We start from the raw sequence: 24,340 nt of genomic DNA on the forward strand, positions 1-24,340 counted from the left end.
ACTGTATTTCACAGTATATTGTACACATTAACCATTTGTTGGTGGACACTCAGGTTTCTACTTTGGACTGTTGAGAATGCTGCATGCAGTGAACACCATACGAGTACTTTTTTTTTGAGACAGAGTCTCACTCTTGTCACCCAGGCTGGAGTGCAGTGATGCAATCTTGGGTTCTCCTTGAACCCTTGGGTTCTCCTGCCTCAGAATCCCAAGTAGCTGGGATTACAGGCGCCCGCCACCACACCCGGCTAATTTGTGTCTTTTTAGTGGAGATGGGGTTTCACCATGTTGGCCAGGCTGGTCTTCAACTCCTGACCTTAGGTGATCCGCCTGCCTAGGCTGCCCGAAGTGCTGAGATTCTAGAGGTATAAGACACCGCGCCAGGCCTCCATTCTTGTCTTTAATTCCTTTTGTATAGTCATCCCTCAGTATCCATGGGAGTACTGGTTCCAGGACTTTCCATGGACACCAGAATCTGAGGATACTCAAGTCCCTGACATAAAACGGCATGGTTATTTGTATATAACCTACACATCCTGCATAATTTAGCCATCTAGCTCTAGGTTAACTTGTAATACCTAATACAATGTAAATACTATGTAAACTGCTGTTATACCGTATTGTTTAGGGAGTAAGTCTGTACATGGTCAGGAAACAATTTTTCCCAATTGTTTTTGATCCAAGGTTGATTAAATCCATGGATGTGAAACCCAAAAAGGAGGGCCAGCTCTGGGTCATATGGTAATTCCATGTTTAGCTTTTTTTTTTCTACTGCAACTGCAACGTTTTACATTACCACCAACAAAGTACAGAGGGTTCCAATTTCTCCATATTCTATTTTCCATTTTTTGGATCAGCACTATCCTAGTAGGTATGAAGTAGTATCTGGTTTTTATGTGCATTTCCCTTATGACTGACAAATGCCGAAAACCTTGTGAGATTTGTAAAAAATTTTAAGTGTCCTATAAACAATGCTTTTTCTTTTTGAGACGGAGTCTTGCTGTCACCCAGGCTGGAGTGCAATAGCATGATCTTAGTTCACTGCAACCTCCTGACCTGGGTTCGAGCAATTCTGCCTCAGCCTTCCGAGTAGCTATGACTACAGGTGAGTGCTACTGGCTAATTTTTGTACGTTTAGTAAAGTACACCACGTTTTCAGCAAGGTGGCCAGGCTAGTCTCAAACTCCTGACCTCAGGTGATCTGCCTGCCTTGTCCTCCCAAAGTGCTGGGATCACAGGTATAAGCCACCGTGCCCAGCCCTAAACAATGCTCTTAAATGTATTAAAACGCAGGTTGAGAAATTTTTAGAATTTGTACATAAACCCAGTGAAAACTGAAATGTCACAAGCACTTTTTTGAGCACCGGTCAATTATACTTTCCTGAACATCTGCTTCACATCTCTAACTTTAGGGTAGCTGTGGCTGTCTGGCACAGACTAAAAGAAGTTGACAAACACAGATGGGTTGGGAACCTTACTTTTTAAACACAAAGTTCTCCTTCTTAAGCTTGTATTCTTTATGAGAACTTGTTCTCTCATGCTCACTCAAATGTATGCATAGTTTTCTAAGTTCCCTTCTTGGCTCATTACCCAGTCCTCCACTTTTACTCTCCATCCTATTTAATATTAAATATTTAATTATAGTTCAATAGTATTTTTGTATCACTCATTCAGACTAGCTAAAATCAAGTTATGTATCTTAAAAGCCAAAACTTGATGATCTGGGAGAAAAAAAAGCCTGTAGTGACACATATTGGAGATGCTTTGTAATTAGTATATTAAGGAGACAATACATTTCAAGAATTGCTTAAATTCTGATACCGATTTAAGCATGTGAACATATGAGACTTTTAAACATACAATTAAAGCTATTCATCATAATTTGCTATACTACCAACATTACTTTGGAGCATAAGTCAAATGGTTTAAAGTAATCCTGTAACATACCTAAAGAACACCTTCCTATATTATGCATGCAAATTACTTCTCCACATAAAGGTCTTTTCACTTTAATTTCTACATTATCCAGCTTTGAAGTCACTACTCGGGCTTACGGTCCACAGACAAGGAGGAGGGCAAATGGCCAGGACTGGTCAAGATATATATGGATATATATATATATGAATGGCACAGCAGAAGGAAACACAATTCTGGAAGTGCAAGCCTTCAAGAAGCAGCATATTATGATAAACCCCTCCTACAGAAAGGTATCGGTATCATTTTTATCACTGATACCACAGGATAAATTATATATTACGCCATCTTCAAGTAACAGTTGAGGCAATAGAATAAATGCAAAGGCATTACAATGAATCCCACTTAATACAAAGAACTATACAGACCAACATTTCTCTACAAATTTTTTTTTCCTCATTGCCAGTTAAATACAGAGTTTTACTTTCATAGCTTAACAATGAAGAAGGGTCATACACTGAAGCCAACACATATACCTAGCATTTCAGTCTAAGCTTGTCCACGTACATAGCTGAAGTCAATTACAAGGTTTGGCCTAGAAATGCTAGGGGAACTTCTTTGTAGTTTTTACAGGTATTAAACTTCATCTTGCACACAGAAGTCATCATACATACAGGGCCAAGTCAGAGCTTTTATATTTGCGTTTATTCTTCATTTAACTTTTAAAAACACTACTATAGTTGAATATTAAAACAAAAACAAGAGCAAGTAGTGAGCATATTATGATTACAGTCCTTCACTTATTCACTAATGCACATTAAATGCCAGCAGTGAGTGTTATTCACTGGCCCATTAAGAGGTCTGACACTGAACACCACCTCTGGGATGATGTTCATCATCCTCATATGCTTCTCCATTGTAATGGCGCCGTCTTTCCTGATTTGGATCAAAGTCCACCAGTTCTACTTGATCCATCTCATCAGTCTCTTCCACTTCCTTCCTCTCAGGTAGGAGTTTTTCCAGCAAAGACAGTTTATCAGGAGAGAGAAAGCCATTCTCAGGAAAGTTTACCTTCGAAAGAAATTTTTACTGTTCAATCTGATTTCATCATTAGCTCCTTAGTATCATTAGTATCATGGACCCATTTTCCCCAGAAAAAGACATGTAAACACGTAATATTTAAGTGAATCTGCCAATCTCGGAACAGGCTCTTAAAAGGCACAATTCATAGCATACTCTGAACTAGAGCTCAAGGATTATGACCAAAAGCCAGGCTTTATTAAAAATGATTGTATTAAATAAAACTGCACTTTAACAACCATTGTTCTATCCAGCAAACTGACTTTTTAATACCAAAACCCATCCTGCAACAGCCTAACTCTTCTTACGAGATATTTAAACAAAGCTATTCTTACTCTCAAAAGGGTAGTTCTTTCTTAGCCAAAGATGTTTTTAGGCCAGGTGCGGTGGCTCATACAATTGGGACGACAAATCCCAACACTTTGGGAGGCTGAGGTGGGCAGATCACCTGAAGTCAGGAGTTTGAGACCAGCCTGGCCAATATGGTGAAACCCCATCTCTACTAAAAATCCCAGCATGGCAGCGGGCACCTGTAATCCCAGCTACTCAGGGGGCTGAGGCAGGAGACTTGCCTGAACTGCACTCCAGCCTGGGTGACAGAGCAAGACTCCTCCGTCTCAAAAAGGAAAAAAAAGTTTTAATTAATATTTTTGTGGTGACAGGCCAATTTAAGACTGAGAAAAATGACTGGATTGCTTTATACCTATTAACAAATCAAGCATTATACTACTTTGCCAAGAAATCTGCAATTATTGTAAAGCGCCTCCAAACTTTAAGATGCCAGTTACAACCTTTCATTAGTAAAATACCCACTTGTCCCACACACCCCTCCCACAACCTATCTTTTTTTTTTTTTTTTGAGACAGAGTCTCGCTCTGTCGTCCAGGCTGGAGTGCAGTGGCCGGATCTCAGCTCACTGCAAGCTCCGCCTCCCGAGTTCCCGCCATTCTCCTGCCTCAGCCTCCCGAGCAGCTGGGACTACAGGCGCCCGCCACCTCGCCCGGCTAGTTTTTTGTATTTTTTAGTAGAGACGGGGTTTCACCATATTAGCTAGGATGGTCTTGATCTCCTGACCTCGTGATCCGCCCGTCTCAGCCTCCCAAAGTGCTGGGATTACAGGCTTGAGCCACCGCGCCTGGCCCCACAACCTATCTTTAAATATCCAATTAATGATGCAAAAAAACCCATCCTCAACAAAGAATGCTCAACATGACAGGAATCAGTAGTATTAGGTAATTTTTTTTTTTTTTGAGACAGGGTCTCATTCTGTCACCCAGGTTGAAGTACAGTGACATGATCTTGATTCACTAAAGCCTTGACCACCTAGGCTTAAGCAATCCTCCCACTTCAGCCTCCTGAGTAGCTGGGACTATAGGTGCGTGCCACCATGCCTGGCTAAATTTTTGTATTTTTTGTAGAGGTGCGGTTTTGTCATGTTGCCCAGGCTGGCCTTGAACTCCTGAGCTCAAGCGATCCATCTGTCTTGGCCTCCCAAAACACTGGGATTATAGGCGTGTGCCAGTGGCACGTGGCCAGATCCATGTATTTCTTGCTGAGTAACAAAAAATGTTAAGTTTCAGGTTGCTTGGCATTCAGAAATTTTAATTTTTTTTTTTTTTTTTTTTTTAAAGAGACAGGGTTTCACTATGTTGCCCAGGCTGTTCTCAAACTCCTGGACTCAAGGGATCCTCCTGCCTCAGCCTCTCAAAATGCGGGGATTACAGGCATGAGGTACTGCACCTGGCTGAAATTTTACTTTTTTATCAGGTTTTAGTAAGCTAATTTTCTCAAATATTCTTAAAGTACTTTACAGCTTACCTTAAATTCGATGATTAGGCGACCCTTTTCATATGGTCTACGATAAATTGGCATGCCTTCATTTAGTACACACTTGATATCTCCATGCTTGACAATCTGACCTAAAAACATTGAAGCCAAGTTCTTCCTTAAGTACGGTCACATTTTTATGAGGCAGGGAATATAAAGAACAAGAGCACTGTCCTAGCAGCTCATTGGCAGGAATAAAACTTATGTGGCAAAACAATCCTGTTACCTTTCACTTACGGGTTTTCCAAGGGCTGCTAAGAAAGCCAACACTTTATAACTTCATCTCAGCCCAGAGGATATGTAACCAAGAAAGAAAAACAATGGGTTTCCCTCAGTGCCTATAACTACACTTTGTTATTGGTAGACGAGGAAAATACTAGAATAGAAAAGAGAAGCTTAAGCTTGCCTAGTTCCCATACCTGGATGAGAGGTGATGACTATGGTTCGGTTGTCAAGAGTGGATATTGGCTTCTGAAAGCCACACAATGCTTCAACCAGCTGTATGTCCATACACATGAAAAGGTCTTCTCCTCGTCTGCATAAAATATGACACATTATTTATATTTTTCAAATCACCAATCAGTAGATGTACCAAAGCAAGCTGTTTTTTTGTTTAATAAAAGCAAAGGGTCTTTTACAAAGACACCCTTTTCTTCCCCAATCGTAAAAATCAAACAGAGCAGAGATCTGGGAAGAACAAACATGTGGAACCTGCCAGCCCTGTTTCCTAGATAAGGTTTCAAAGTCATTCCACACACTCTAGGCAGCCTAGGCAGCCTTTACCATTTACCATCTGTGAATTGTTTTATTACCTAATTTTAAATCTGGTTTCTCAGAGGAAAAAAAAACACAAAAAACTCACAAGAGTGAGGGTTAGGCCGGGCGCTGTGGTTCGCATCTGTAATTCCAGCACTTTGGGAGGCTGTGGAGGGTGGATCACCTAAGGTCTGGAGTTCAAGACCAGCCTGGCCAACATGGTGAAATCCCATCTCTACTAAAAATACAAAAAATCAGCCAGGCATGGTGGCGCACACCTGTAGTCCCAGCTACTCGGGAGGCTGAGGCAGGAGAATCACTTGAACCTGGAGGCAGAGGTTGCAGTGAGTTGAGATCATGCCACTGCACTGTAGCCCGGGCAGGGTCCTAGATAATTTAGGCTTTATGAAATTAAACAATGAGGATACGTCCAATTTAAAGGGGCTGTAAGAATTTCCTCATTGATGTACCTGAAATAATAGTTCCTGGCATACTGTAAGTGAACACAACCTTTCATATATAACGTAACAGCCCACTTCCTCCTTTCTCATGCTTAGACTTTCCTATTTTCCAACCCACATTAATAGAACACCTTTGGGCCAGGCACAGTGGCTCAGACCTCTAATCCCAACACTTTGGGAGGCCAAGGCAGGTGGATTACCTAAGGTCAGGATTTCAATGCCAGCCTGGTCAACATGGTGAAACCCGTCTCTACTAAAAATACAAAAATTAGCTGGGCATGGTGGCAGGCACCTGTAATTCCAGCTACTCGGGAGGCTGAGGTGAAAGAAACGCTTGAACCCGGGAGTTGGAGGCTGCCGTGAGCCAAGATCGCACCATTGCACCCCAGCCTGGGCTTGTTAAGTGAAACACCGTCTCATAAATAAATAAATAAATAAATAAAGCATCTTTAATGCTCTTCTCAAATGACAGCATCAAAATCCTAAGCTTGACAACATTTCCCATTGTCTTCAGACATTTGTAAAATATTAGTCTTTTTTTTTGAGACCAAGTTTTGCTCTTTTTGCCCAGGCTGGAGCGCAATGGCGCCATCTCAACTCACTGCGAACTCCACGCCTCCCCGGTTCAAGTGATTCTCCTGTCTCAGGGCCTGCCACCACGCCTGGTTAATTTCTGTATTTTTAGCAGAGATGGCATTTCACCATGTTGGCTAGGCTGGTCTTGAACTCCTGACCACCCACCTTGGCCTCCCAAAGTGCTGGGATTACAGGCGTGAGCCACCAAACCCAGTCAAAATATTATTTCATTCTAAACCAGTTAAGATGTTCCCAATTTCACCTCCAGTCCATTTAAAAAAAAAGAAAGATGCGTTTTTACTGTCACCCAGGCTAGAATGCAGTGGCATGATCATAACCTTGAACTCCTGAGTTCAAGCCACTCTCCTGCCTCGGCCTCCCCAGTAGCTAGGACTCCTGGCCTCAAGTGATCCTCCCACCTCAGCCTCCCAAGTTGCTGGGAATATAGCATGCACAGAGGGTCTGTTACGTTAGCCATGGACATATTTGACACAAACATGTGCTGTTAATCATAAATTTTTCTTGCGCTTCAGTGTTCATCATACTCATTATTTAGTTCAAAATGGTAGACCTGAATTTATACTTAGTATTGTTCTAATTTAAGTTTCCTACAGAGATGCTTTTGGGTATTTACAATTAAAAGCAATTCAACTTTATCATAAACTTGGGATTGAAAACTGGTGAGAGTTTTAAGGCACTTAAATTGTTTTACAAAGATTGAGGGCAAATTTTTGTCCAGGGATGTTTTCCCCAGCCATCTGCTATTTAGGTTCACACAAAACATCTAATTGAAACACATTTTCAACGTTCCATACTTAAGAGACAAAAAGCTAAAAATCTGATCCTATGTATTCAACATCTTATGATCCAAACAATGGTTAACAATCTTTTTCCAGGAAATAGGTTCCAAAAGTAATGGAGAACACTTCAAAACAAACAAACAAACAAACAAAAAAACCAAAACCAACAACCCAAATATGTAAGATACCAGTTTGAGTGGTTGATAAGTCTTTACCGAGTAAAAACAGCATGGTCCTTCTGATCTAACACAATGATAATATCGCCTGGCTCCAGTCCTGGTTCTTGGTCTCCTTCACCATGGAATGTTATCTTCTGGCCATCTTTCATGCCTAAAAACATTAATTTTATACTCTTATTAAATATCCAACTAAGGTCAGAATCATAAAATCTATACATGTTTGTTTATGTGTAAAAATCACAGAAATAACTAAGAAAGCCCACTTAAGTAGTTCAGTCCAATTTGCTCCTGAAAAAAGGTATCATAGTGGAGAACACAAACTCTAGGGGCAAAGAGACCAGCCTTCAAATCTCAGAGCTGCTATTCACTGGCTGGATTACCCTGGGGAAGCTGCATATCCTTTCCAAGTTTCAACTTTCCCACAGACACCTACACCTCATTAGCAATGTTGAGAGTATTAACTAAACAGGTATATGCTGGTACTAAACCATGACTGGCAAACACTGGTTATAACCAAAAAATGTTAATTAACTATTTCAATTTCATTACTTATAACACATCAAATTACTTCTATTAAGTCTAACAGCAATGCAAATCAAAACCGTTCTCTCTATTGTAATATTTATATATAAAACTAAAAAAATGTTAAATCTATAATCTTTTCTTGAGATAGGATCTTGCTCTGTTGCCTAGGCTGGAGTGCAGTGGCACAAACAGGGCTCACTGCAGCCTCCATCTCCTGGGCTCCAGTGATCCTCCCACCTCAGCCTCCCGAGTAGCTGGGGACCAGCTTTTTTTAATTTTTATTTTTAAATAGAGACGGGGGTTGTCATGTCGCTCAGGCTAGTCTTGAACTACTGGGCTCAAGGGATCCTCCTGTCTCGGCCTCCTATAGTGTTAGGATTACAGACCTGAGCCCCTGTGCCTGAAAATCTGTTATTGTTAAGAACTATTCAGTATAGTCCCCTTAAAAAAGGGTAACTACATTTTGGGAGGCAGAGTCAGGAGGATACCCTGAGGATAGCACCCTGGAGCACAGGAGTTCCAGACCTTGTGTCATTTAAATTAAAACAAGCAAGCAAACAAAACAATCAGCGCTAGACCCTCCCTTAGCCCATGTGGTCCATAAAACACAGGGAGAGGAGTATTTTCTAACAGGGCAAAAAATTCTTAAACATGCTTTTTTTTTTTTTTTTTTTTTTTTCTTCTTACTGAGACTTCCCTACCCCTCACCTCTGACCCACGTTTTAGTTCAGTAAGGGTTTGGACAACAACTCTTACAACGTAACTCATGTAAGAAAACCTGTGTTTGGCCGGGCGCGGTGGCTCAAGCCTGTAATCCCAGCACTTTGGGAGGCCGAGACGGGCGGATCACGAGGTCAAGAGATCGAGACCATCCTGGCTAACATGGTGAAACCCCGTCTCTACTAAAAAAATACAAAAAACTAGCCGGGCGACCTGGCGGGCGCCTGTAGTCCCAGCTACTCGGGAGGCTGAGGCAGGAGAATGGCGTGAACCCGGGAGGCGGAGCTTGCAGTGAGCTGAGATCCGGCCACTGCACTCCAGCCTGGGCGACAGAGCGAGACTCCGTCTCAAAAAAAAAAAAAAAAAAAGAAAACCTGTGTTTGTAGAATGTTACACCGAAGCAGTTATCTCCTGATTATTTCCCAAGATCACTCTGGTTACCTAACAGAGCAATCGTGTTTCACCTTTTAGTATGGAAAATATTAAACCTGTATAAAAAGAGCCAACAGTACAATGAATTCCTACATATCCATCCAATTTAGCTTCAGCAGTTACTAACCCATGACTAATATTTCATGTATTATACCCCTACCCATGGCCCCCACATATACTTTCAAGTAAACTCCAACCACATCCATTAGCCCACAAATACTTCAGTATGTACCTCTTAAATAAGGACTTAAAAGCCCTATCATTATCATATACTGACAAAATTAATCTGTCTTTAATCGTGTATTGAGGCAAAATAACTTGTTATGCTAGGGAAGCAAACTCAGCTAGGTTTTCCTGAATGAAGAGCAAAGGTAGGCATAGCACAAATGCCTTCACTTGCTGAGGGCATTAATTTCAAGTTCTCACTTAGAGTTCATTGTTGATAGGTTCTTTCCCCCTCGGCTGTGTTACAGTGACATGACATTATTTGAGGACCTGCATGACATTATTTGAGGTCATTCTGCTAGAAGTCTCAGTTTCCAAGAACCTATCAACGTTAAGTAAAGACTTACTCTATAAGCTATTGGTATCAAGAACACCTCAAAGTATAAACCCCAGGCATGGGCCCACTAAGTGGGAAACACATTAAGTTCAACAACTGGCCAAGGAAACTTACTTTTACCTTTCAATGTACTACATTCTTGGGTAGAAAACCCTGGGGGTCAGAGAGGCCAGAATAATGAGTCACATGATAGAATCCTATTGCAGCCACTTATGTTAATGTAGATTTGTATATTAACAGTTCCAGATTGGTATCACACCATAGTACAGTATAATAGTAGACCCATTTAAAAACAGCAAAATCTGAAAAGAGATTACCATAATGTTGATTTAAGTTTCCTTCTGGGGTTACATACATTTCTTAAAATTTCTGCAATGTATTGCCATAATACATTTTAAAAGGTTTTTGTAAGTTAACAAGAGTAAAATTTAAAAACTGACAAATCAAATCCCAAAAAAAAAAAAAAAAAGTTATATAATTATTTCTAAATCTGGAGCCCAATAGGTAGAGAAGTGTCAAGTCTAAAAAAAAAGGAAAAGTAGTCTAAATTCTTTCAAATCAATTAATGGAGCATTTAAATACAACAGATGGGCAAGTAAGCCAATTAAGTAGACCAATACGTTTATTTAAACAAGTCCAGGTCAGGTATGGTGGCAGACACCTGTAGTCCCAGTTACCTGGGAGGCTGAGGTAGGAGAATCACTTGAACCTGGGAGGTGGAGGTTAGAGTGAGCCAAGATGGCATCACTGCACTCAAGCCTGGGCAACAGAGCAAGACTCTATCTCAGGAAAAAAACAAAGAATAGAAAACATGTCCATTAGTTTAAAAAATAAACATGAGGCCAGGTGTGGTAGCTCATGCCTGTAATCCTAGCACTTTGGAAGGCCGAGGCAGGTGATCACCTGAGGTCAGGTGTTCGAGATTAGCCTGGCCAACATGGTGAAACCCCCGTCTCTACTAAAAACACAAAACATTAGCCAGGCGTGGTGCTGGGTGCCTGTAATCCCAGCTACTTGGTAGACTGAGGCAGAAGAATTGCTTGAACCTGGGAGGCAGATGCTGCAATGGGCTGAGATCGTGCCATTGCACACTCCAGCTTGGGAAATGAGAGCGAAACTCTGTCTCCGAAAAAACAAAAAAATCCATGAATTTTAATGAGACCCAATTCTTCACTTAACTCCCTTCTCAAATCCTTAAAAGTATGCCTATCCCTTGATCTAATAACTCTTAATTAAGAATGCGTTCAAATAACTTCATTCTGATTTTTTAAAAGATAGAAGAACGATGGTTTAACAGCAGAGAATTAAGTTTGGAACAGTATTCAATCATTTACAGGACCACTGATTTCAAAAAATGATCCTGTTTATATTAAATGAGGAGATTCCTTATTTTCTATTAGTAATATACCAATATGTAAAATTATGTCTGGATGGAAGAACATTATATATTATGCTGCTAAGATCTATTTCTGAGTGATAGGATCATATATAACCTAATTAAGAATAGTTTTTAAACAACTATAAAATGTTAATAAATCTGCCACAGCATTCAAGACTTCAGAGTAAGTAGCTCAGAACTCACCTTTGTCAATATGAACTTCTAGAATCTTCTTCTCTCGAACTATCTTCCTTCCGTTGCAGCTTTTACATCTATCTTTAGGACTGATCCGCTCCCCATGGCCCTGGCACTCCATGCACACAGACTGAATTTGCTGAACCATTCCAGGTCCTATCTGATGAATTCTTATTTGCATTCCAGTACCTCGGCAATTGGGACAGCACTCTACTGCTCCTTTCTTACCTCCTCTACCTAAATTTAAAAAGAAAATTGAATAACGTATGAATTAGTAGTGTATACAGTAGTAAATGACAATTCCTAAATGCTGTACTTTTAATATTTTCAAAGTCTGATGGAATGCTACCCTCTGAATATATATAACTGATGAAATCATTTTAATGAGTTTTATTCTTATTAGAACATACCTCATTTCCAATAAATAACTTTTACTTATTACAAAAAAGATACCAAACTAGCTTGATCCCAATTATATTTAAAACATACACAGAAAAAAGTGCTGTTATTTCTTCAGGTGGCAGGTTTTCAGTTGGTTTTCTTTGTATCAGCCCTCCCCTCCCCCAAAATCTACATAGTGTACCTGAGTCAATTTTACATATCCAGGAAGTCTTAGCTCCATTTTCAGGTGTCATATTAAAGACGTTTAAAAAAACAAAAAACAAAACAAAAAAAACCCCATACCTTCACATTTGTCACAAATCACATTCTTTTGCAGAGCCAGTTTTCTTGTTGCACCATTATATAAGTCTTCTAGGGTTACTGAGAGCTGATGTACAACATTTTTGCCTAAAACAAAATATTTCTCATTACAAATCTGTTTGATGTTGAATCTTTCTTATTTGTGCTAAAAGCACCATAAAAAATGTGAAAGGACAATAAAAGATGAACCTCACAAGGTACACCTGTTGACTACCTACTATATACACAGAATATCCTCAAACTGTGATGTAATCACAGATGAGGGAAAATCAGGTCAGAAATTAAATATCTGCCTAAGGGCATAGACATGACCATCTTGGAAATATGGTAAGCAGAAACATTAACCTCAAAGTCACTTGAGAAAAACCAATGTTATTTAAAAGGGCACATTTCACAATAATCCAAACATTCATTTCTGTCACAATATATGCTTTGAAGCTTTCACTTTGTACCGTATTGAGCAACGTGGCCAATTACTTCATCCAAAAATTCTGTAGCACAGTAAATTCTCATTAATCAAGATTGGCCAGGGAAGTTGATGCATTTATTGAGTCACCACAGAAAAGTATCCATTTCTACTTCTTCTTGATTTAGTAGAAAACAGCCCATTTACTACTGGGCCAGCACCGGTTGTTTTAAAGGCAAAATTTCTCATACCTTTTATAATAGAATTGCCCAACAGAACTTTCTGCAGTGATAAATGTTTCATATCTGTTCTATCCAACACAGCAGCCACCAATCACATGTGCTTATTGAGCATGTAAATGTGGCCAGACTAAGAAACTGTAGTTTTGTTTTTGTCTTAAATTAATGGAGCCACACATGGCCAGTGGCTCCTAAGGAGTGCCTTACTTCACTTAAATCAGAATGGGAAATGGAAGGTCAAGATCTCATAAAGACACTGAGGTTAGAAATATGAAGTCACCTGCTAATAAGTTGTAAGTTCCTAGCTAGTGATCCTTCCACAAGGACTTATTCAAATATTACTGCCTTTCCACCAACTGAAAAGAGTTCTCAAACTCGTTTCTGTACATGCCTAATGAACATTTTTACTTTCTAATCAAGCATGAAATACCATTAATTATGTCCTTCTGCTTATAAGTTCCACCTTTAGTTTTGGCACACTAAAATCTAGCTGCTCTTATTTTGTACAGTGTTGAGAGTATAAGGAAGCAAAAATAGAGCTTCTAGAGCTTGATGAAGCACATTTCCCCAAAAATAACCTCTCAATATGATCTAAAGCCACATAAAAGAGCTTGCCAATGTTAACCTGCAGGTCAGTTCTTTGTAAGGTAAGTGAAAAACCACCACTACTGTTTTGTGGACAAATTCTACCAATTTACTAAGCAAGTGATATGGATTGTGGACTTTCTTTTTAAGGAGTTTAAGTATCTTAGAAGCTCAAAGTGAAACTTAATGGCTTGGCCATTCGTTCTAAAACTGGTTCTGCTCATCAGCCCTTGTTTGTATACACTATACTGGGAATAAAGTGAGACTAATTTCTCTTGACTTAAACACTTTATTCCTATGAGCAGTATTTCTAGAGCCCATAGGCCACTTTCCTGATAAATAAATACATAATTTTGACACAATAAAGCTGAAGCAACATTAGATAGGTGGCAGGCAACGAACCAGTTTTCAGCCCTGGCTCTGTTGGTTTGCTATATGAGCTTGAAAAAGTTTTACGTTTCTCAACTTTAACTTACTCTTATTTGAAAAAGGCCACTGTACCTACCATCGAATTCCTTTGGGGAGTGAGGGAACACCAAATAAGATCTGTAAGAAGGACTTGGAAAATTATATTGCTATATACTTTCTCCTTTTGTTTTTTTGAGACGGAGTCTCGCTGTGTCGCCCAGGCTGGAGTGCAATGGTGCGGTATCAGCTCACTGCAACCTCCACCTCCCGGGTTCAAGTGATTCTCCTGCCTGTCTCCCAAGTAACTGGGATTACAGGCACGCACCACCACACTTGGCTAATTTTTGTATTTTTTTTTTTTTTTGAGACAGAGATTCACTCCTGTTGCCCAGGTTCGAGTGCAGTGGCGCGATCTCGGTTCACTGCAACCTCTGCCTCCAGGGTTCAAGTGATTCTCCGGCCTCAGCCTCCAGAGGAGTTGGGATTGCAGACGCCCACCACCACACCCAGCTAATTCTGTATTTTTTGTAGAGATGGGGTTTCACCATCTCGGCCAGGCTGGTCTCAAACCCTGACCTCATGTGATCCACCTACCTCGGCCTCCCAAAGTGCTGGGATTACAGGCATGAGCCACAGCACCTGTTCTGTTCTCATAATTTGTTTGATAACATCTAAGATTTTTGGAAGCAGTCATTTGCTACCACTCTATTGGCTGTTTTTTTAGGTCCTTTAAATCTCATTTAAAAAAAAAAACACCATTGACCGGGCATGGTGGCTCACACCTGTAATCCCAGCACTCTGGGACGCCAAGGCAGGCGGATCACCTGAGGTTGGCAGTTCAAGACCAGCGTGACCAACATGGTGAAACCCCATCTCTACAAAAATACAAAATTAGCGGGGTGGGATGGCCATGCCTGTAATCCCAGCTACTTGGGAGGCTGAGGCAGGAGAATCGCTTGAACCCAGGAAGTGGTGGTTGCCCTGAGCTGAGAGCACGCCGTTGCTCTCCAGCCTGGGCAGTAAGAGGGAAACTCCATCTCAAAAACAAAAAACAAAACAACAACAAAAAACACGACACCATAAATCAGAGGCAGTCTGTGGTCAGTTTGCAACATTATACCAACATGTAAACAAGCATTTAAAATGGGTGATTTCTCTGACCAACAGAGAAATTTCTCTGACCAACAGCTAACTTTAGTTAGCTGCACAAAGACTAGATTCTTACCTCTCCTTTCTCTCTGCATCCTTCCTCCTCCTCCAAAAAACATATCAAAGATGTCCATGGGGGAGCCAAAACCGCCACCTGCTCCACCCTCTTTAATTGCCTGTTCTCCTCCTTTGTCATATAATTCCCTTTTCTTTGCATCAGAGAGAACTTCGTAAGCTTGAGAAATCTGTTTAAACTGTTTGAGAAAAGAGTGAATTTCATTTTTTTTTAAAAAACAAGTGTTACCTGGCTACATTACACTTGATCTTAACTAAAAAGACCGAGAAGTGATCATAATTACTATATTAGATACTCGATTTCAGATCATAATAGAAATACTATACATCTAGCAAAGAACTATTCAGATATGTTTAAGAGTATACACTACTCACCTTCTCTCCTTCATTTGGATTCTTATCAGGATGGTACTTCAAGGCCAGTTTCCTATAAGCCTTTTTCAATTCTTCCTGAGTAGCATTGGGTTTGACCCCCAAAACATCGTAGTAAGTTGTTTCTTTCACCATCTTCTGCCTGAAATAAGAAAATGCAACTTTAATCGGCTTTCAACTGGTAGTTTTTAATTAATAAAAATGAGAGCTAAGGCCGAACAATCTCTTTGCCAAATCCGATTATAAGAACACCACTGCCCCTAAGTTTCACCAAAAAGGTAACAATTCCTGGGATAATTCAGCTATAAACTCCAACAGACAAAACAAACTAATAATCATTACTGGGAAGTAATTCGAGAGCCGCCTTGTAGCACCTGGTTCCCATTCTCCCACACCAAAGCTTCCATACTAATATAACACAACTATTACCTGGATTCTTCCCGTTTCCCTTAGAGGCGGTGACAGTTGTAACCAAAAGCAGCACTGTTATGTTCAGTTTACTGGTCATTACACTATCACCGTCTTTGGTAAATCTGATAAACTCCATACACTTTCCAGAAAAAAACATGTGGGCACAGAGTGGGGGGGGGGGGGGGGAGAGATTTATAAAGCAGATTACCAGCTCCACACAGCAAACCCTCTACCGCCCACGGCTTACAGCTTCTCCACTTCCACGGCCGAATCCCTCTCGCCCCTCAGGCTGGCAGAGTTTACCTGCCAGGTTTCCCCTTGCACTTGGCGCCGACCGTTAAGATTTCCTTCCTTTCTCCCTCTCACCCTGGAACCAAGTGGCGGAGGGGAAAGCCCAGCCCTCAACAAAGAAAAGGAGGGGAGGCAGGGAAAGAGAAAGCGAAAGCCGCAGCCTCCGCCCGGCTCCCCACGCATCCCCTCGCCCCTAGCTCTCTGTGCGCGTGCGCAGGGTCGCCAACACCCCCGCCCCCCCGCCCCCCAAAACACCAAGCGCGGACGGGAAGAGGGGCCGCGGGGGCGCGCACGGACGGACAGGCGAAGGCAGCAGCTCCTTGGAGATCCCAGGCTGGGTACGGAGGGAGGTCTAGGAAAGGTCTCGGGCCCATTCACTGTGCGTCCCGGAGATGGGTTGCCAGGGCACCGCACCAGCCCTCCAAAAGGGAAATCGTGGGCCCAGGAACTGACAACGCTCCTGCCCACGCGGCCAACGGCCTCCGGACCGCGGCTCCATCGGTTTCCCGGCGCCGATGGCGCCAGCCAGGGGACTGGGGAAAGCTCGAGGGCTCAAACTCACCGGTGCGGGCTGACGCCGGTGTGTGAGGGAGCGGGAAGGAGCGCGGAGCTGTGCGCAGCTCGGGCAGTTACCGCTCCTCCACCTCTCACCGAGCGTTCTGGAAAGTTCCGCCGGGCGCGCCGCAGCCGTCGTCTTTTGTAGCCGAACCGGGGCGCGTCATCCGCCGGAAGTCCCGCCCCTCGGCCGCTGCCACCGCCCAGCGGTTACCGGGGCGACGGCGCGGGGGCGCACGGGTCGGGAGGAGCTGCGCCGAAAGGCCTTGTGGGGGTTGGTACTAACCCGGCTTCCCGACGCTCGTGGAATCTTCTGGAGCCCTTTTCTCCACTCAGCAAGCCCGAGAGTGCGGAAGTCTCCGGCTGGCGGGCCATGGCTCAGGAGCAGTGCAAGTCCTAGCGTTCCCAAACCTGTGGGGTGGCAGCCTCCGCCCGCGAGGGCGGGAAGGGCTCGGGTACAGTGATCTAGCTGGAGCTGTCTGTGAAAGGGGAAAGCTCTTGGAACAGTCTTGCCCCCCTCCCACCCTCCTATGGGCTCCTCTTTCAGGGAACCCACTGAGCAAGAAATGCTTGAGCCAGGTGGGTCTAGTCTCCAGACCAATAGCATACGCCTTGGGTCTTGCTGCTTTTCACGCGCGGTCCAAGGCGGCTTAATTCATGAAATTGTGAAGTTTTTAGGGCTCTTTGTGCAAGTCCAGGCCCCTAGACACATGTTATCTGTCCTGAACCTCGCTGACTCCTGCAGATTGAGCGCAGAGTGTCTGGGACTGAGCTAATCAGTGAAACGTTTGAACCGTCTTTGATGCACGGAGGGCCGTGGACCTCTGGTCAGGTTTTCACCCAGTTTGGCTACAGAGTAGCAGCAAGAGTGTCTAAAACAATTTGTTTAATTATTTGACCCAACTTTTAAATTTTACGGGTCAGTGAACCTGGATGTACAATCTGCAACGTGAGACCTTGGACTTTAAAATGGTACCACGGGGGCAGAATGGGAATTGGGGTCCGTTTCTTTATCCAGGGGCACAACAGATATGTCAGTATCTAGCACCAAGAAAGATGGAGTTTGCCAGGCTCAGTGGCTCACGCGTGTAATCCCAGAACTTTGGGACGCCAGCGTGGACTGATTGCTTGAGCTGGAAGTTTGATACCAGCCCGAGCAACATGGTGAAACCCCGTCTCGATTTAAAACAAAAAACAGGAGATGCAGAGTTGAAAAACCCCAGTTAGACTTCAGTGAGAAGCCAACAAGGCAACAGACTGCCAGGGAAACCATGAGGTAGAAGTCAGTACGGAGAGCCTCCTATTAGACGTGATAGATCAGAGAGTTTCCTTGGGAAAAGTGGCAATTGAGCCGAGTTTTGAAAATGGGAGAAGAGCAATGGACAAAGCACAGGGGAAGGCTATACTAAGGTTTGGAAGAATATGGTGTTTTTAGGAAATTGGAACTAATTGGATATATCCAGAGCTAAGGGAGCTAGAATAGCCGGAGGTGAGGCTTCAGAGCTAGTTAGGGCATGCCTTTGTTGGTGTATATGCTACGCTAAGAATTTTGAACTTTATCCTTGGAAGCATGGTCATGCTGCCTCTTCAGCCTTTCCTCTTTCATTAATTTTAACTGCATTCCAGTGACAGAACTATCTGTAGTTTCCCATATACACCTTTTCACCTTTGTGTGGTTTTGCTTTGGCTGACAGACACCTGATTTTTTTTAATCTTAGGTGTTGCCTTCTCAAGTATCACTTCTGGTATAACGTTTTTAGTTTAAACCAACCCTTAGTAAACGCCTGATATTACCCGGCAGTGTACTAGGGCTTTGTAATACAAAAATCACGTAAGTCAGGCCGGGCACCGTGGCTTACGCCTGTAATTCCAGCACTTTAGGAGGCCGAGGTGGGCGGATCACCTGGGATCAGGAGTTCTAGGCCAGCCCGGCCAACATGGTGAAACCCCTCTCTACTAAAAATAGAAAAAATTAGCGAGATACGGTGGCATGTGCCTGTAGTCCCACCTACTCGGAAGGCTGTGGCAGGAGAATCGCTTGAACCTGCGGGGCGGAGGTTGCAGTGAGCAGAGATGGCGCCACTACACTCCTACCTGGGTGACAGAGCGAGACTGTTGAGTCTCAGGAAAAAAAAAAAAAATCACGTGAGTCATGGTCCCTGCCTTCAAGCAGCTCACAACATAGAGAACTAGAAACATAAACAGTTGAGTGTTAAATGCTAATAAAGGAAGAGTAAGGGGTGCATGGTGGCTCAAGCCTGTAATCTTAGCACTGGGAGGCCTAGGCAGGCGGATCCCTTGAGTTCTGGAGTTTGAGACCAGCCTGGGCAACATAGTAAGACTTCGTTTCTACAAAAATTAGAGTTAGTGTGGTGCTGTGGGCCTGTACTCCCAGCTGCTTGGGAGGCTGAGGCAGGAAGATGGACCTGGGAGGTCAAGGCTGCAGTGAGTGGTGATTGCACCACTGCACCTCAGCCTGGGCGACAGAGCAATACCCTGTCTAAAAACGAAACTAACAAAAAAGTTAACAGTTTTAAGAAGCATTCTTACGTAAAATAAAAAAAAACTAGCAATAACTGTGTATGGTCTTCGTTTGTATAGAAATGGGATCATACAAGCTTTTTACAACTTGCCCTTTTCACTTTGTCATCTTACTATGTTAGGATTATTAATCTACCTTGTTATTTTTAATGGCATAGCATGCAGGCACCATAATTCCCCTACTGATGAACATTTCAGCAATTTCCAGTGTTTTACAAACTGCTGCAGAGAAATTAGCAAATACAGCTTTGAGTATTCATGCAAGTATTTCTGTTGGATGGACAGCTAGAATTGAAATTGCTGAGTCAACATGAATGCAGATTTAAAATTGTAATAAATAAGTTTCCATATTGGTTTGTAACTGCTTCCAGCAGTGTGTGAGTAGGCCTTGCCAGTATGAGGGATTCTACCTTTTGTTGTGAAAATCTTTGCTAAACTTGGAGATAAAAAGTGATTTTTTTTGTTTAGAGTTTCTTTATTAGTAAGTTTAACCATGTTTTAAATGTTTACTGACTCTCCTGTCAACTGTTCATATTATTTTACCATTTTTCTGTGGTGTAATACCACTATTTTAATAATAGCACTTTTAGGGATAGATATTAGTCTGTCATGTGTTACAATTATTTTCCTAAGTATATTGTTAGCTTTTTACTTAGTATCTATCTATATATTTTTTTGGGTCATATAAAGATTTTAATTTTTATGTAGATAAGTTGTGACTCTTCCTTTTTGGCCTTTTTCTTCTCTCCACCTTCCCCTTTACCAGTCTAGCATTATAGATATAAATCTACTGTCCCAGGTTTACAGGTTACGTCTAATACTTTCATTGTTTCCTTTTTTGTTTGTTTTTAATTAACAGCCTTGATGTGTTGCCCAGGCTGGACTCGAACTCCTGGGCTCAAGTGATTCTCCTGCCTCAGCCTCTTGAGTACTTGGGACTACAGACACCTGCCACTGCATCTGGAATCATTGTTCCATTTTAAACTTAACATTTTTTATTCCATCTAGAAGTTATTTTGGTGTAAGGACTGAGGATTATTTGTAAGTAACTGATCTTTATTTTTCTCCAAATGGCAAGCTAGTTTGTCTAATACTAATCTTATTTTTCCTGACTAACATGAAATGTGCCCCCCAACTTTTGTGTGTGTGTGTGTGTAGAGACAGGGTCTTCCTATGTTGCCCAGGCTGTTCTTGAACTCCTGGGCTCAAGCAGTTCTCCTGCCTTGGCTTCCCAAAGTGCTGGTATTACAGGCGTGAGCCACCACACCTGGCCACCACTTTTAATGTATACTTAATTTCCACTGAAATACATGGTACTACTTCCCTTCATTGTTCTTGCTTTTTAGAATATTCCTTGCATTTTTTGAGTATGTTTATTCTTCCAGAGGAACTTGGGAATATTTCTGGCAGATTCCCCCCAAATCCCATTGTGAGTTTTATTGTGATTGCAGTGATTTTATGTATCAGTTTGGAGAGAATTAACATGTTTAAAATGTTGAATCTTCCTACTCATGAACATATAACTGTATATTTACTTTCTTCATTTTTTAAACTAGGTCCTCATCATTTCTTCTTAAATGTGTTACTAGGCATTTTTTATTGTTGCTGTCATGGATGGCTTCTTTTCTTACCATTATATTTTTTTTCAGTGGGATACTTCATACTTTCTTTTTTTTTTTTGGAGATGGAGTTTCTCTCTTTTTGCCCAGGCTGGAGTGCAATGGAGCCATCTTGGCTCACTGCAACCTCTGCCTCTTGGGTTCAAGTGATTCTCCTGCCTCAGCCTCCCGAGTAGCTGGGATTACAGGCGTGCACCACCACGCCTGGCTAATTTTGTATTTTTTAGTAGCGACAGAGTTTCTCCATGTTGGCCAGGCTAGTCTTGAACTCCCAACCTCAGGTGATCCACCTGCCTCGGCCTCCCAAAGTGCTGGGATTACAGGCATGAGCCCCCACGCCTGACCAATAACTTTGAATAACCACATGGCCATAAGTGTTCATAGAGGTAGCTGGAGATGGCTGGAGGCCTGGCAGGAGCCAAATAATAAGGGCTTGGGCATTATGCTAATAGAGTTTGAATTTTATTTTGAAGGTTCTTGAGAGACACTGGGGGATTTTAGGGATGGGGTGATATAACCTGTAACAGCTGACTTTTTGTTTCTTTTCTTTTCTCTTTCCTCATCTTTTCACTTTTGTGAGGACCTGTCAGGCGCTATGCTAAACACTACAAATGTTGCCATATTGTAATCCTTAGTGTAACCCTTGTTTTACAGCCGATTTGATTACATTTACATTTCAAAATAATCAGTTGGGTGCTAATGTGAAGGTTGGATTCTTAGCAGGTTTTTATGGTGAGCGATCAGATCAGAAGTGATGAGGCCTGAATAGAAGAAATGGAGAGGGAGAAAAATAAATACAAATATAAAAACATATAAAGTCTTCGGGTAGAGTCGTGGTGAGGATGCATAGGTGGGGAGGAGGCGGAATGACTTCCAGCTTTCTGGCTTGAGCAACAGGATGGTTGGAGATGCCCTTCCTGGGGTAGGGAGCCCAGAAGGAGGAAGAGGAGGAAGAGGCCAGGGTAGGAGCAAACTTGGGTGAAGCAAAAGGTGAGTCCAGGTTTGAATGAGTAGAACTACACCTATACTTTTTTCTTTAATTTAAAAGAAAAGGAGTCAGAGCGGCGGCGGCGGGTCATGCGACACGCGGATGCAGACGCAGGCGGAAGCGCCAACTGCGGGGATAGCCAGGGTGACCACAGCTGCCCCGGTGGCGCAGACACAGCGGCAGCTCCAGCCGGCGGAGCTCCCCCACCTCACGCCTCAGGTCCTGGCAGAGACGCCACGTCTGTGGCCAGGGGGCCAGGAATGCGGCCGCACATATTCACCCTCAGCGTGCTTTTCCCGACCCCCTTAGAGGCGGAAATTGCCCATGGGTCCCTGGCTCCAGATGCTGAGCCCCACCAAAGGGTGGTTGGGAAGAATCTCGCAGTGAGCGGCAGGATCTTGGTCGTCCGCTGGGAAGCTGAAGACTGTCGCCTGCTCCGAATTTCCGTTATCAATTTTCTCGACCATCTTTCTCTGGTGGTGCAGACCATGCAGCACTTTGGGCCCCCCATTTCCCGCTAAGCCTGGTCTGGGAAAATGGGGCGAGGTCTAACCTTGCGTCTCCTCCTAGGCAGTGCATCCATTCTTCCCTAGGGCAGGGAATTCCCATAGTTGCTACTTTCCTGGGAGGGCGTCATGGTCAGCCTGTACTGGCCTTAGGATACTCAGGGGCCCCTTGTTTCATCTGGTTCTTAAATGTTCGTTACCACAGAAAATAAAACTGAGCTACTATTACAAAAAAAAAAATTTTATCAGCACAAAGTGGAAAGTAAATCCTAACTAAAATGCTGTTTTTTATGTTTGTATAAATTTAAATTTCTTGGAATATTTAGTTTTTAATTAACTGGGGCCAGATTTTTATTTATTTATTTATTTTTTGAGTAGCACCAATTTGTTCTTCTCTTACCTCTCTGACTCCATACAATTTCAGTCTTTATGAACTCTCCTTCATTCCTACCCCCACTCACCACCCCTCATTTTTTTTAAACTAAACTTTTTATTTAAGAGTAGTTTTAGATTTGCAGAAAAGTTGGCAGGATAGTGCAGAGTTCCCATTATTCAGCATTCCGTCTTCCCTATTGTTAAAATTTACATTAAAATGATACAGTTCCCACAACTAATTAATCAACGTTAATACATTATTATTAACTAAAGTTCGTTCTTCATTTGGGTTTCCTTAGTTTTTCCCTTTTCTGTTCCAGGATCCCACCCAGGACACCACATTACTTTGAGTTGTCCTGTCCCCTTAGTCTCATCTTGACTGTGACAGTTTCTCAGACTTCACTTATTTTTAAGGACCTTGACAGTTTTGAGGAGTACATACCTTTTTTTTTCTTTTTTGAGACAGTCTTGCACTGTCGCCCAGGCTGGAGTGCAGTGGCGCGATCTCGGCTCACTGCAACCTCCGCCTCCCAGGTTCCAGCGATTCTCCTGCCTCACCCTCCCCAGTAGCTGGGATTACAGGTGTCTGCCACCATGCCTGGCTAATTTTTTGTATTTTTAGTAGAGACGGGGTTTCATTATGTTGGCCAGGCTGGTCTCGAGCTCCTGACCTCATGATCCACCCACCTCGGCCTGCCAGAGTGCTGGGATTATAGGCGTGAGCCACAGTGCCCGGGCAAGTACATGTCTTTTTTTTTGTTTTTTGTTTTTGAGACGAAGTCTTGCTCTTGTCCCCCAGGCTGGAGTGCAATGGCACAATCTCGGCTCACTGCAACCTCTGCCTCCTGGGTTCAAGCGATTCTCCTGCCTCAGCCTCCTACGTAGTTGGGATTACAGGCGCCTGCCACCACATCTGGCTAATTTTTGTATTTTTAGTAGAGATGGGGTTTCACCATGTTGGTCAGGCTGGTCTCGAACTCCTGACCTCAGGTGATCCGCCCGCCTCGGCCTCCCATCTTAGTAGAGATGGTGAAACCTCATCTTTACCAAAAATACAAAAATTAGCCAAGAGGAAGTGGCACGTGCCTGTAGTCCCAGCTACTCAGGAGACTGAGGCAGAAGAATCACGTGAACCCAGCAGGTGGAGGTTGTAGTGAGCCGAGATCGTGCCACTGCACTCCAGCCTGGGTGACAGAGCGAGACTTCATCTCAAAAAAAAAATTAAATGAAAAATAAAATTTTGGTTTTCATTTCTGACTCCTGGCCAGAGGTCCTAAAACCCTTGAAATTTCCTAAATGATGAGAGTGAAAGTGGTATCTTGTTATTCATAACAAGCCCCTTTCAATCACATCTGAGTTTATATTAATGAAGTGACTTTTGGAGAGCCCCGAAGAATGGGGGGGAGGGGGGAAGAGGGGGCGCTGGTTGCTAGGGGAACTAATCATGTGATTGGAGGGTTGGGACTTTCAGCCTCCAGCCATGACCTCCAGGGAGGAGAGAGGGGCAGGAGATTACCAGTGGGCAATGACTTAATCAATCATGCTTACATAATGAAGCCTCAGTTTAAAAAAACCCTAACCAAAGGGGTTTGGAGAGCTTCCAGGTTGGTGTTGGAACGATTGAGCTCCTGGAGAGGGCCTTTTGAAGATCCATATCCCTTCCCCAAACTGAGAAATGTAAAAGTTATTTCTAAGTTCTGTGAGCTGTTCTAG

The 24,340-nt window shown here is 42.7% G+C and overlaps 3 protein-coding genes across 6 annotated transcripts in view; 2 read left to right on the forward strand and 1 right to left on the reverse strand.

The window, feature by feature from the left end:
* Positions 1-1,758: 1,758 nt before the first annotated feature.
* On the reverse strand, positions 1,759-16,770 carry DNAJA1 (DnaJ heat shock protein family (Hsp40) member A1). Of its 2 annotated transcripts, none has more exons than XM_010378542.2 (9): positions 16,606-16,770; positions 15,345-15,483; positions 14,971-15,148; positions 12,090-12,194; positions 11,415-11,642; positions 7,630-7,744; positions 5,241-5,356; positions 4,813-4,913; positions 1,759-2,985 (listed from the first exon to the last, which is right to left on the reverse strand). In XM_010378542.2, exons 2-9 carry the CDS (start codon positions 15,474-15,476, stop codon positions 2,767-2,769), a joined length of 1,194 nt encoding a protein of 397 aa, XP_010376844.1. In that variant the 5' UTR covers positions 15,477-15,483; positions 16,606-16,770; the 3' UTR covers positions 1,759-2,766. The 2 variants fall into 2 exon arrangements, with proteins under 2 accessions (XP_010376844.1, XP_030776071.1); XM_030920211.1 differs by lacking the exon at positions 16,606-16,770 and adding an exon at positions 15,771-15,900 and having other exon boundaries at positions 2,348-2,985.
* Positions 16,771-17,060: 290 nt separating this feature from the next.
* On the forward strand, positions 17,061-22,480 carry LOC104674276 (EKC/KEOPS complex subunit LAGE3-like). 3 transcript variants are annotated; one of them, XM_030920213.1, is made up of 2 exons: positions 17,061-17,177; positions 21,807-22,480. In XM_030920213.1, the coding sequence occupies exons 1-2, from the start codon at positions 17,129-17,131 to the stop codon at positions 22,265-22,267; spliced, it is 510 nt and encodes a 169-aa protein (XP_030776073.1). In that variant the 5' UTR covers positions 17,061-17,128; the 3' UTR covers positions 22,268-22,480. The 3 variants fall into 3 exon arrangements, with proteins under 3 accessions (XP_030776073.1, XP_030776074.1, XP_010376848.2); XM_030920214.1 differs by having other exon boundaries at positions 17,154-17,177; positions 21,812-22,480; XM_010378546.2 differs by lacking the exon at positions 17,061-17,177 and adding an exon at positions 20,042-20,180.
* The window catches only part of APTX (aprataxin), a 51,539-nt gene continuing 47,250 nt past the window's right edge, over positions 20,052-24,340 (forward strand). Inside the window, exon 1 of the mRNA XM_010378544.2 lies at positions 20,052-20,180. The gene's annotated coding sequence lies outside the window, so the exon portion shown is untranslated. The remainder of the gene's footprint in view (positions 20,181-24,340) is intronic.

The sequence above is a fragment of the Rhinopithecus roxellana genome, chromosome 16 (genome assembly GCF_007565055.1).
Source record: "Rhinopithecus roxellana isolate Shanxi Qingling chromosome 16, ASM756505v1, whole genome shotgun sequence".
NCBI classification, from domain to species: Eukaryota; Metazoa; Chordata; class Mammalia; order Primates; family Cercopithecidae; genus Rhinopithecus; species Rhinopithecus roxellana.